This window comes from Bombina bombina, chromosome 2 (assembly GCF_027579735.1).
Source record: "Bombina bombina isolate aBomBom1 chromosome 2, aBomBom1.pri, whole genome shotgun sequence".
NCBI lineage: Eukaryota > Metazoa > Chordata > Amphibia > Anura > Bombinatoridae > Bombina > Bombina bombina.
The window spans coordinates 278,184,003-278,198,256 of NC_069500.1; the positions used below are offsets into that span (position 1 = coordinate 278,184,003).

At 37.3% G+C, this 14,254-nt stretch overlaps 1 protein-coding gene across 2 annotated transcripts in view; it reads right to left on the bottom strand.

Moving 5' to 3' along the window:
- TRIM36 (tripartite motif containing 36) overlaps positions 1-13,973 on the bottom strand; it is a 367,128-nt gene extending 353,155 nt beyond the window's left edge. For both annotated transcript variants that reach the window (XM_053701564.1, XM_053701563.1), the window contains exon 1: positions 13,678-13,973. In XM_053701564.1, coding sequence (XP_053557539.1) covers positions 13,678-13,740 — 63 coding nt within the window. In that variant the 5' untranslated portion in view covers positions 13,741-13,973. The remainder of the gene's footprint in view (positions 1-13,677) is intronic.
- Positions 13,974-14,254: the final 281 nt, after the last annotated feature.

The window sequence follows — 14,254 nt, forward strand, 5'->3', positions numbered from 1 at the left end:
TATAGTGGTGCGCCGGGGTTTGGTAACTGGCAGCTGCTGGGGTGACTGGGGGTCTGTACTCCACTCTAGCAGGGGGCTTAGTGGTAGCAGTGTCCAGTTTGCGGGCATCCGTATACTCATCTGCCAAGCGAGCCGCTTCCTGCAGGGTGGAGGGTTTACGGTCCCGAACCCACTCTCGAACTCCTGCGGGTAATTTGTCGAAGCAATGTTCCAACAGGAATAGCTGCAGCACCTCTTCCCCAGATATGGCTTGGCACCCCGCTATCCAGTGAGCTGCTGTGCGGTGCACCTTACATGCCCACTCAAGGTAGGAATCTCCAGCTAATTTAACAGTGTCTCTGAACCGTCTCCGGTATGCCTCCGGTGTAACCGCATACCTGGAGAGCAGAGCCTCTTTTACAGTATTATAATCCCTGACTTCCTCATCTGGAATGGCCCGAAAAGCCTCTCTGGCCCGGCCGGATAATTTTCCAGATAATATCGTGACCCAGTCCTCTGCGGGTACCTTGTGTAGTGCACATTGCCTCTCAAAATCCGCAAGGTACCCATCAATCTCTCCTTCTGTTTCCAGGAAGTTTTTAAAAGCTGCAAAATTTACTTTTCTCTTTTCCATCTTAGTCAGTATTGTAATAATCCCCCTCTTCCTGAGGTTACTGGCTTGTGTAGTTGCTCTTCTGGGCGATAAGGTTCATTCCGTCGCTGCCACCAATGTTACGGTACCAACAGTGTACCAAGGGTTAATACCAGATGAACAATGTCCTGCATAGGGAATCAGCAATTCACAACCCAGCCAGTTTCCCTGCAAACATGAGACCAAGCTCCACATTTCAGGTTTAAAAAAGAATAACTACTTTATTTGAAGGCAGCACACAGATTTATACACCCTGGCTTCAGGTTACAGAGGGCATTGGTTTAACAGTAAAGCAAACATATGAACAATGCATCAAACCTCTAACAATTGTCTATTCACAGGTAAAACAGATTAACATATTAAGTTAATTAACTAGGGAAGAACGTTTACTCAGACAATCTGATGTTGGGCAGTCTAGTTAACATAATCACACAAGGACACAATCAGTTTACCCAGACAGACTCCTGAGACACAATCAGATCTGAAACATACATAGAATACATCTTATTACTGAATATAGGAACAGTTCTTATTAGCTATAAAGTCTTTTATGCCCACTTGGCTTATAGAGTCACAATTGCTCCCAAAAGGTGCACTCACACCCTGTACCCATCCTGTATTTATGGATACAGGGTGACATAGACATAAGACAGAGTTATGAAAGTACATGGGGTGTCCAGCATATAACATTCCATATTTCCATGCAGTCTCTGGGTATCCTTAAGCCCATGTACCTCCAGCCCAAAGAATGTTCCATAACAGGCCCTCCAATGTACAGTGGCGAGATTGGTTTCGTCACAACCCTGTTCTCTGATTACAGACAGAAGGGCACCGAGAACCTTTGTAAAAATTCTTGGAGCTGTAGCTAGGCCAAACGGCAGAGCCACAAACTGGTAATGCTCGTCCAGAAAAGAGAATCTCAGGAACTGATAATGATCTGGATGAATCGGAATATGCAGATATGCATCCTGTAAATCTATTGTGGACATATAATGCCCTTGCTGAACAAAAGGCAAGATAGTCCTTACAGTTACCATCTTGAATGTTGGTATCCTTACATAACGATTCAATATTTTTAGATCCAGAACTGGTCTGAAGGAATTCTCCTTCTTTGGTACAATGAAGAGATTTGAATAAAACCCCATCCCCTGTTCCGGAACTGGAACTGGCATAATTACTCCAGCCAACTCTAGATCTGAAACACAATTCAGAAATGCTTGAGCTTTCACTGGATTTACTGGGACATGGGAAAGAAAAAATCTCTTTGCAGGAGGTCTCATCTTGAAACCAATTCTGTACCCTTCTGAAACAATGTTCTGAATCCAAAGATTGTGAACAGAATTGATCCAAATTTCTTTGAAAAAACGTAACCTGCCCCCTACCAGCTGAGCTGGAATGAGGGCCGCACCTTCATGAGGACTTAGAAGCAGGCTTTGCCTTTCTAGCAGGCTTGGATTTATTCCAGACTGGAGATGGTTTCCAAACTGAAACTGCTCCTGAGGATGAAGGATTAGACTTTTGTTCTTTGTTGAAACGAAAGGAACGAAAACGATTATTAGCCCTGTTTTTACCTTTAGATTTTTTATCCTGTGGTAAAAAAGTTCCTTTCCCACCAGTAACAGTTGAGATAATAGAATCCAACTGAGAACCAAATAATTTGTTACCCTGGAAAGAAATGGAAAGTAGAGTTGATTTAGAAGCCATATCAGCATTCCAAGTCTTAAGCCATAAAGCTCTTCTAGCTAAAATAGCTAGAGACATAAACCTGACATCAACTCTGATAATATCAAAAATGGCATCACAGATAAAATTATTAGCATGCTGAAGAAGAATAATAATATCATGAGAATCATGATCTGTTACTTGTTGCGCTAAAGTTTCCAACCAAAAAGTTGAAGCTGCAGCAACATCAGCCAAAGATATAGCAGGTCTAAGAAGATTACCTGAACACAGATAAGCTTTTCTTAGAAAGGATTCAATTTTCCTATCTAAAGGATCCTTAAACGAAGTACCATCTGACGTAGGAATAGTAGTACGTTTAGCAAGGGTAGAAATAGCACCATCAACTTTAGGGATTTTGTCCCAAAATTCTAATCTGTCAGACGGCACAGGATATAATTGCTTAAAACGTTTAGAAGGAGTAAATTAATTACCCAATTTATCCCATTCTTTGGAAATTACTGCAGAAATAGCATTAGGAACAGGAAAAACTTCTGGAATAACCACAGGAGATTTAAATACCTTATCCAAACGTTTAGAATTAGTATCAAGAGGACCAGAATCCTCTATTTCTAAAGCAATTAGTACTTCTTAAAGTAAAGAACGAATAAATTCCATTTTAAATAAATATGAAGATTTATCAGCATCAATCTCTGAGACAGAATCCTCTGAACCAGAAGAGTCATCAGAATCAGAATGATGATGTTCATTTAAAAATTCATCTGTAGGGAGAGAAGTTTTAAAAGATTTTTTACGTTTACTAGAAGGAGAAATAACAGACATAGCCTTCTTTATGGATTCAGAAACAAAATCTCTTATGTTATCAGGAACATTCTGCACCTTAGATGTTGAAGGAACTGCAACAGACAATGGTACTTTACTAAAGGAAATATCTGCATTAACAAGTTTGTCATGACAATTAATACAAACAACAGCCGGAGGAATAGCTACCAAAAGTTTACAGCAGATACACTTAGCTTTGGTAGATCCAGCACTAGACAGCGATTTTCCTGTAGTATCTTCTGACTCAGATGCAACGTGAGACATCTTGCAATATGTAAGAGAAAAAACAACATATAAAGCAAAATTGATCAAATTCCTTAAATGACAGTTTCAGGAATGGGAAAAAATGCCAAAGAACAAGCTTCTAGCAACCAGAAGCAATGAAAAATGAGACTGAAATAATGTGGAGACAAAAGCGACGCCCATATTTTTTAGCGCCAAATAAGACGCCCACATTATTTGGCGCCTAAATGCTTTTGGCGCCAAAAATGACGCCACATCCGGAACGCCGACACTTTTGGCGCAAAATAACGTCAAAAAATGACGCAACTTCCGGCGACACGTATGACGCCGGAAACGGAAAAGATTTTTTGCGCCAAAAAAGTCCGCGCCAAGAATGACGCAATAAAATGAAGCATTTTCAGCCCCCGCGAGCCTAACAGCCCACAGGGAAAAAGAGTCAAATTTTTGAAGGTAAGAAAAAATGAATAAATCAAATGCATTATCCCAAATATGAAACTGACTGTCTGAAAAATAAGGAATGTTGAACATTCTGAGTCAAGGCAAATAAATGTTTGAATACATATATTTAGAACTTTATAAACAAAGTGCCCAACCATAGCTTAGAGTGTCACAGAAAATAAGATTTACTTACCCCAGGACACTCATCTACATGTTTGTAGAAAGCCAAACCAGTACTGAAACGAGAATCAGCAGAGGTAATGGTATATATAAGAGTATATCGTCGATCTGAAAAGGGAGGTAAGAGATGAATCTCTACGACCGATAACAGAGAACCTATGAAATAGACCCCGTAGAAGGAGATCACTGCATTCAAATAGGCAATACTCTCCTCACATCCCTCTGACATTCACTGCACGCTGAGAGGAAAACCGGGCTCCAACTTGCTGCGGAGCGCATATCAACGTAGAATCTAGCACAAACTTACTTCACCACCTCCATCGGAGGCAAAGTTTGTAAAACTGAATTGTGGGTGTGGTGAGGGGTGTATTTATAGGCATTTTGAGGTTTGGGAAACTTTGCCCCTCCTGGTAGGAATGTATATCCCATACGTCACTAGCTCATGGACTCTTGCTAATTACATGAAAGAAATATAGTTTTGGTATGTAAATAAAAAAACAATGCTCTATTTCTGTTTAAATGGAGTGATAGCAAAAATGCTAAAAATTCTCTGGTATTTTGGGGTTTTCTGTGAAATTACTGTAAGCAAAGGGGTTAAATATTCATGATAGAAAATATTTTTTAATGTCCCTTTATTATTGCCCTGACATTTAGCTATAGGGGTAACTCATATGGTAGCAATATCAAGCAGTGTGGACTGGTTCGAATACAAAGCCAAATTCTTTGCAACTAGATCAGGGCCTTTGTTTGGATGAGTCTGTTCCCATTATAGAATTTCCAATTAGCAGCAAGCAGAGCATTTCTGGAGTAGCAGTGTTAATGGCGTTTTAAACTCACTAATACAGGAAAGGTACTTCACTGCTTACAGATCCCAGGCCCAGTTTCCCATCTATTACAGCAGACAACAATGGAGACACAATATTATGCACGCTCATTACTGCATTCCCAAGGCACCAAAAGCTTTTTAAAATATCAATGCAAAAGTAAGAATCAATGACTGCAAGAAATTTTTTTTAATAATAATAATAATATATATATATATATATATACATACACATACATACATACATATACACACACATATATACACACACACACACATATATACACACATATATATATATATATATATATATATATATACACACACACTGTATGTATATGAAGGAAGTAAAAAAAACACAGCTTGTGAAATTGCATTTAGAAAAATGTTTGTGTAGCTACATGTCTATATTTTGCAGAAAGCTGCGGAATCTGTTGGCGCTCTACAAATACCTGATAATAATAATAATAATAATAATAATAATAATAATACATTCTGATAAGCTGGAATAGAACAAAACCATTACTGTCTCTCTTACAGTCTTTTAAGCAGAATACATTTTAACAGTTAACCTCACATTAAAAAGCAAAACAAAAAATATAGCTACTGTTTTTAAAAAGACATTATGGAGATACAATTAAAAGCACTTATTCAATACAGCATGCCATTTTATCACTAAGGACCCAGCAAAGTGTTATTTTTAAGCCATGCAAAGTAGTTAAACAAATAAATAAACTACTGCTTGGAACCTGCAGAGCACTGCTGGTTGCAAGGGGAAACTGTAGATCCAATCGGCAGGGCTAGTTACACAGCTGGGTCATGTGACTAGCACTGCTGAATGGACCAGCAGTTTTCTATGGGTCTGTAGTGGTACTTTAACTATGTGTTTAACTGATTTGTAAGGGTTAAACACATAGCTTTGCCGTATTGCTAACATTAAAATAACACGCTTTTACAAATTAAAGCATGTCATTTTATCAAGTATGTCAATTTATGAAGTATGTCGCTCCCATTATTCACCATTCTCCATAAATCTATAACATTTTAGACTAAACATATCCACTGTAAGTTCTCAAGTAATTCTGTCAAGTCACAGTTTATGTATATCCCATTCTACTGATTCAATTGCTCACTATGGGGAATATCCCTAAAACTAGTATATTTTGGCTTTATTTTAATAGCACAGCAATGTGGTAACTACAACAATGTCGCAACTGGGCTATCATCATGGCCATAATGTTGCGGCAGCATTGTCACTGGCACATGAATAGCACAGGTGTCATTTCCTCTGTGGCTAGATCTTATACCTTATATTGCCGCCATCCCTGGCATCCTGCAAGTTAGCCCTAGACCTAACCGTAAAGCTAACCTTAGACATGAAACTCAACATTTTATAATTCAGATACAGCATACACTTTTAAACAAGTTTCCATTTTACTTATATTATCAAATGCACTTAATTCTAATGATATTCTAATGAATAGAATACCTGGGACAGCTGTAATTTACAACCAGGGTGGCACCTGAAGGTCAGACTGCTAACCTTCAAGGAATCTTGGCGTTTAAAATTACACTTTGACAAATCGATGTTGCACTATATGTAATTTTATATTTTTGTTTCACAGGGTCACACACAAACATTTTTTTAAGGGTTTTTAAAAAAAAGAAAACTCTATCTCCCTGGTAATATTTTATTACAATCCATTAAATAGTATTCATTAGGCATAGAGTCATCTGATGAACAAAAGCTTATATACCATGGGAATCCAATAAATTTATAAAGCAAGGGAATATCCAGGCCATAAACAATATCAATGTAGACAAGTTCAATATATATGGATAGTTGTAAAATCTCCATTTCAATTTTATTTTTAACTTTAAAAGTATCAACGGAATTAAGCAATTGTTAATGCATTATTTAAACCACATAGTACCTATATGGGCATGTGTGACACCAGTCTTCTCCTCTGGGCATATTTAGGGCTAGATGGCGCTGTTGCGCACAAGCGAAAAGGGGTTTATAGCAGTGTTTGCATGCGTTGGAAGTAGCGGGCATATAACAGGTTGAAAGTAAGCTTGTTCGCTTGAGAATAATTGAATTTCATGCGCTTTAGGTATAGCTCGACCTCAGAGCTCTGGTTAACTATTACACTTGACTAAGAAGTTGTACAAAACACTTCAAAATTATATTTAAAAGTACAGTTAAACTCAAATTGCAATAAAAAGTTATAAAGGGCTCAAAGATGTGAGGTTTTAGAAAAAGGTTTTAGAAAAAAAAAAGGCCTGCAAAGGGCTTTAACATAGCGATAAATATTTCATATTTTATAAAGTGTTTAAAGGAAAAGTAAACTTTGGCACTCAGCCAGGCAGCATTCGCAAGTATAACTAAAATAAGTACGAGTTTCATTCATCATTTTCTTTACATACTGTATATATACCGATCGTAACCTTTCTTTAACTTTTTCATAGAGTGCTCCTACCGCCGTAACTCTGCCTGTATTTATTTTTTTGTTTTGTTTATTAATGACGTGTTCCAATTAGACTGTTTTAATTGGTCCCCCACTGGCGTCCCAACATACCTAACTACTGGCCCCCATTCCAACTATGCATGCGGGACTTACTATCAAATGTACATTGTACTATATCAAATGTACAGTGAGTGCTTATCCTTGTCCAGATTATTTATTTATATATATATATATATATATATATATATATATATATATATATATATATATATATATATATATATATATATATATAAACATTCTGCTATGTGAAGAACATTGGAATGTAAAATATTCATATTTCATGTCGGGTTAGCACACGATTGAGTTTGCGCAACTTGTTGGGTGTTAGTATTTTTTTCACTTTTCATGCTCCATTGTGCTCGTCAGGTTAGCCCTCGTGCAAAAATCTTTTACTTATAATACAAGCGCTAAAAGTCATTTTGATAGATTAGATGTCGTGTATAAAAAGTCATTTTCTCAACAATGTTTGGTCAATCTTTCATTTATGAAATATCTCTGCAATTCCCTTTAATTTACTTTTAGCATTACTCTTCCATGTGGTAGGTTCTCTTTTTTTTATATTTACATTTGTTATTTATAAAGTACATTAGCTGAAACTACTTTATTGTGAATTTATGCAAAATAATCTGTTTAAAAGATTAAATGCTACAAAACAGCTTTCATGTAATTTTCTACTTCCTTCCTCATAAAACTAATTTGATGTGTTTGCCGTTACATATTCCTTATGAAATCAAGCAGCTGAAAGCTAATAATCTTGTTATATATCCATTACTTTTTACTACATCCAGCACATAAACAAAGCAAGTTCCTACTCATTTCCCTTCCAGCAGCACAGTTGCTATGTATTGTGTGATAAAATCAGTCAAAGCAACAGTTCCAATACATTTAAACTATGTATCAGTTTAACACAGTGTTGTTTTACAAAGCCTTGAGAAAATAGTAGTATAGCCCTTAGTGAGCTATATTCCCTTACAACTAATCAATGCCAACAGTGTCATGTGCCTCATTTGCTTTAATTGTATTAGAACATACATGAACCCTTCCTTGTATTACTGAAATTATAGTTAACCCAAGGGCTTGTCAGAGATATTTTTACAACAAAGGTACATACAACCCAGTCATAGAATACCCCTTGCCACAAGTCAGATTGTGAAATGTCTACGCTACTGCATCTGCAAGTGGTATTATTGTTAAGTGGAAGTGTCTATGAGCAACAACAGCCTGCAAACTCACAGAGTGGGGCTCCTGAGTGCTGAAGCTTGTAGCATGTGAAAATCCCCTATCATCTGTTGCATCACTCTCTTCAGAGTTCCAAACTGTCTCTGGAAGCAACATCAGCACAAGAACTGCATGAAACACAACACCAAGGGCTAGATTTATTAAGCCCCTACGGCAGCAAGTTCTCTCAAGAACTTGCTCGCCATGATTTATCAAGCAGCGGTCACCAGACCGCTGCTTCCCTAACATCTACGCCACCTCTATTGTGGCGAAATTCAATCTCCTCGGTCGAGTCCGACCGAGGAGATTGACAGCTCCTGCCCGCGCACAGCCAATCACGCGCGGGCAGGAGCTGTCAATCTCCTTGGTCGGACTCGACCGAGGAGATTGAATTTCGCCACAATAGAGGGGCGGGATTGCACGCGAGCGCAAAATTGCTCTCGTGTGCAATATTACCTGCGGGTAATTTCGCCCCGCAACAGGCGAGCTGAGTATACGCGCCCCTGTACGCCTCAGCGTTGATAAATCTAGCCCCAAGCATCAGTGGGAGTGGCGTAAAGCACACGGCCACTGCAATCTGAAGCAGTGGAAACGTTCTCTGGAGTGAAGAATCAGATGTCCCTATCTGGCAGTCTGATGGAAGAATGTGTGTGGCAGAATACTCCTTACAGAATGCATTGTGCCTACTGTAAAGTTTGGTGGAGGAGAGATAGTGGTTTTGTGCTGTTTTTTCAGGGTTTGAGTTAGCAGGACCCTTAGTTTCAGTGAAAAGTTATCTGAATGCAGCAGGATACAAAGACATTATAGACAATGGGGTTCCCAACAGTTTGTAGAAAGCAGAGAGCCCTGATCTCATTGAACACCTTTAGGATGAATCGGAAAACACTGATTGCAACCCAACCCTTCTAATCTAACATCAGTGCTTGACCTTACAAATGGTCTTTTGGATGAATGGACATTAATTGCCACAGAAACTCTAAAAGCTCGTGGAAAGCCTTAGTTTTCAGAAAGTTGCAAGCAGTTAATGGTCTAAAAATCCAACATTTTTCATTCATGATTTAGATAGAGCATGCAATTTTAAACAACGTTCTAATTTATTTGTATTATACATTTCTTTGTTCTCTTGGTATTTTTTGTTGAAAAGCAGGGACATATGCCCATTTCTGGAGCACTATATGGCAGCAGTTTTGCAAGAATGTTATCTATTTGCAAGAGCATTATATGGCAGCACTATTTCCTGTCATGTGGTGCTCCAGACACTTACCTAGGTATCTTTTCAACATAGAATATTATTTGAATGAGCAAATTTGATAATAGAAGTAAATTGGGGGGAAAAATTGTGTGCTTTGTCTGAATCGCAAAATAAAATGTTTTACTTTCATATCCCTTTACCCTCCACTAAGGGGGCCTAGCCCAAACCCTGAAAAACAGCCCCAGACCATTATTCTCCTCCATTAAACTTTACATTAGGCACTATGCATTTCAGTAGGTAGCGTTCTCCTGGCATCTGCCACACCCAGATTCTTCTATCACACAATCCATCACTCCAGAGAACACATTGCCATTGCTACATAATGCAGTAGTAGCGTCCTTTTCACCACTCCAGCCGACGCTTGGCATTGGCAATCTTGAAGTAAGGATTGTGCACTGCTGCTCAACCATAGAAACCCATTTTATGAAGCTCCTGAGCCACAGTACTTGTGCGGATGTTGCTTCCACAGGCAGTTTTGGAATTCTGTAGTGAGTGATGCAACAAACGATAAATGATTTTTACTTGCTACTTGCTTCAGCATTCAATGTGTAAATTTGCTGGATGTGCTATTTTGTGGTTGGGCTGCTGTTGCTTCTATGAGCTTCTACTTCACAATAATATAACTTACTGTTCACCATATCTAGTAAGACTCCCTTGTACTGTCTATGTTTTTCTATGGAGATTTCCTAACTATGTGCTGGATTTTATGCACCTGTTAGTAATGGGTGTGACAATCACCTGAACTCAATAAATTAGTAGATGTGACCCCATAATTTTGGCCATATAGTATATATAATACTACCTATATTAAGACAAATTATATCACACTACAGTATTGACTGGAAAACTATGCATCTAAAGATTGTTTCAGCAAAGACTATAACATCATTTCTGCAGCTTTCCATGGCGGTGAATGCTACACTGCCATCTTGCATAACTAAAGCCCTCAACAAGTGTTCCTTATGAAACAGGAGCCTCCTTTGTATAATATGCACATATGTCTTGCTGAACTTGCATGTTCTATGCTTGGTAGACCTTGGCAATGCATACTACAATCTGTTTGTCAATCCATTCTTTTATTCTGTTATTGTTCTTTGTGAGACGTAGAACTGGAATAAAATCAGTAATTGAGGATTAGAGTGTATCTGTGTTGTTTGGGCTACTATAGGATTTGTATTACTTTAGGTTCTATTAAGTAACATCTGACAGACTAGCCGACTTTTGCAATGAGCCAAGTGTAACCAAATTGTAAAGGAATTTTAACCGATTGGCTATTTTTAAAAAAATTTTTTTTAAAGTATTTGAAAAGTGCAATCCAAAATGACTTTCTAAAACAAACTTTTGCAATTTATTTTTAAGAATAGTAACTAATATTTCTAGGGGGGGATTCTGTTTAAAATGTATATTTACATATAAAAAAAATACGTACAGACATGGCCGAAAGTATTTGTACCCTTCTACTTTTTTAGGAAACGTACAATTTTCACAAAACTCTTCTGATTTCATTGTGCCCTGGACAGATTCTAGGTACCCAGTGCCAGAAGCAGCAAAGCAACCCAAAATCATCACTGAGCTTCCTCCATGTTTCACGGTAGGGATGGTGTTCTTTTTTAAAAGCTTCTTTTTTTCTGTAAACAAAGAGTTTTTGTAATTTGCCAAAAAGCTCTGCCTCCAAAGGGACATTCAACCAGAAGGACTGTGGCTTGTCAACATGCATTTTGGCAAACTCCAATTAGGCTATTGTATAAAATGTAAGGGTACCAACACTTGCAAAGTCTGTATATAGTAAAACTTAATTAAAAAGCATGAGTTTAATGTCCCTTTAAAACAATATTTTAATCACATTAGACTACATATTTCATCAGAAATGTGCATTACATATATGTACATCTGAAAACTGGCAAAGGGTTTTTGTTTAAAAGATATGGATTGAAAAGTAATTGTATAAGTTATTTGATTAGACTGTTTGAAGCTTGTTCTAAACAATTAGCAAATAAAGTTAAAGGGACAGTCAACACCAAAATTGTTATTGTTTAAAAATATAGATAATGCCTTTACGGGCCATTCCCCAGCTTTGTACAACCAACACTGTTATATTAATATGCTTTATAACACTTAAACCTCTAAATTTCTGCCTGTTTCTAAGCTACTACAGCCAGCCTCTTGTCACACCCTTTTTTATTAGCTTTTCTCAAAAAGAGAGTGCTAGTTCATGTGAGCCATATGGATAACATTGTGCTCACACCGTGAAGTTGTGCAGGACACAGCACTAATTGGCTAAAATGCAAGTCAATAGATAATAAATAGTAGTGATCAGGGGGCAGAGGCTTAGATACAAGGTAATCGCAGAGGTAAAACGTATATTAATATAACCATGTTGTTTATGCAAAACTGGGGAATGGGTAATAAAGGGATTATCTATCTTTTTAAACAAAATGTTTGGAGTTGACTGTCCCTTTAAACTAAATCATGCACATATTTTATTCTCCTTACAAGGGAGGCACAGATCAAATGGGTTAACCCTTTAAGGACACAGCTTTCAGTTTGCTCAATTGTTTTATGACGGAAAAATTCCGTCATATGTCCTTAAGAGGTTTAGAGCATTATTGTTCTAAACTAAAAACAAACAAACAATGTACATTTATCTGGTTTGTTCTATCAGGGATGGGTAACACAGGGTGGAGGCTGCTATCGTGGGTGTGAGGTGCTTTATGTAGTTTATATTTTGGGATTAAAGGGACAGTTTACTCAAAAAATGTCTCCCCTTTAATTTGTTCCCAATGATCCACTTTACCTGCTGGAGTGTATTAAATTGTTTACAAGTAGCTCCTTTACCCTTATATTGGCATTTCAAATTGTTGATTTAGCATGTGGTATCCCCACCTATTCTGAAAGTTTGTGGCCGCGCGTACCAGCTATAGATAAGCTTTGTAAACACAGCCAGCAGAAGAAATTACACTCCCAGTGCGATATAGCAGAGCTATGGTAATAAAATGTTGATTTTCCATTGTTCTCTCAAAGTACTGGTGATTGTTTTAAGGACAGATATAAGATAAAGAAGCAGGTATATTTGCACAATGTGATAAAGTAATGAGATCGGATTCTACCTACAAGCTCAACCCATTTTATTAGGTTGTGGCTTCAAAACACAAAATCAGAGCTTTAATATACACAAATAAGCCTTAAAAAGCTAATTTTCATACATTTTTTACTCTGCAGTTGGTAAAAAAAGCAATTGTAAACACATTAAGGGAAAAACTATTTTACAGTATACTGTCCCTTTAAGGTGGATATAGATTTATTTTGGTGTGAGGGTGGCACGCTTCTGTTTTGCAGAAGGCTTAGAAAGAAATACCATACATCATTCTATCTTAACCCAAGCTTAACAGCTGAAACAACACCAGGACACCAACTAATTGCTGGCTTAAAGGTTATCTCCTCTAGGTATGAAACATCATTATCCCCATTTGTGTCTTGTATGTATGTGACATTTAAAATAAATTATACTTTTATATTTACAGCAATATTTAATTTGACACCTTAAATCACAATAACAAAAATATATTTGATATTTAGAAAGTCCTAGACGGTGTGTATCTTGAGTAGGATACAATACTATAGATGATATCATAAAACACTTGGCACTGAGATCATCAAACTTGACAACAATGATCCAATTATATACATATACAAGAAACAAAGACTACAAACACGACCCTAATTTTTCTGCTTGATTTTGCTTGATTTCTCAGTAAAAAAAAAGTTTAACAACTTAGTAATGATTATTCCCAACCCACACTATGCACTGCCTGCTACTTTTAAGGAAAAAAATAAAAATGTAAACGAAAGGAAGTCTTACCCCTCTCTTTGAGATCGTATCCATTATACACCCAAATTGATGGATCTCGTCATACCCGATCATATTGGAAGGTCAGCAATAAACAGCACTTGCTTGTTTCATGCAGTTGGGCTGGCAGTAACTGTAAATTTGTAAAGGATCTATCTACAGTTGATAAACTAATAGAAAGCTGTATTAGAGAATTGTTTCAGTCCTGAGGGTAACTGAGATGAGCAAATGGAAAAAAAAAAAGAAATAAAGGATAAACTTGATATGCTATGATAATGTGAAAATTTCATGAGAGCAACACAAGCTGTGAACAGATTAGCACCGCCCATAACCTCCCTTCCTCCAAGACAACTGCAAGCAAGTGCTGGCAGTGTGTGATTGAGTTTACAGCAATGGTAAAATGCTGGGTTATCTGGCACTCAGATGAAATATAAGTGGGTTACTAAAGTGACACCTTCTATTGCTAAATGAGTTCTGGTATAGAATTGCAGAGTTGTAAAAGTCCCTAGGAAAGTACAACATGGCATTAAAATCATTGCATTGTTATTTATTGGTAAATGTGATATTTAGTATCATTGTCAGCCTTGAA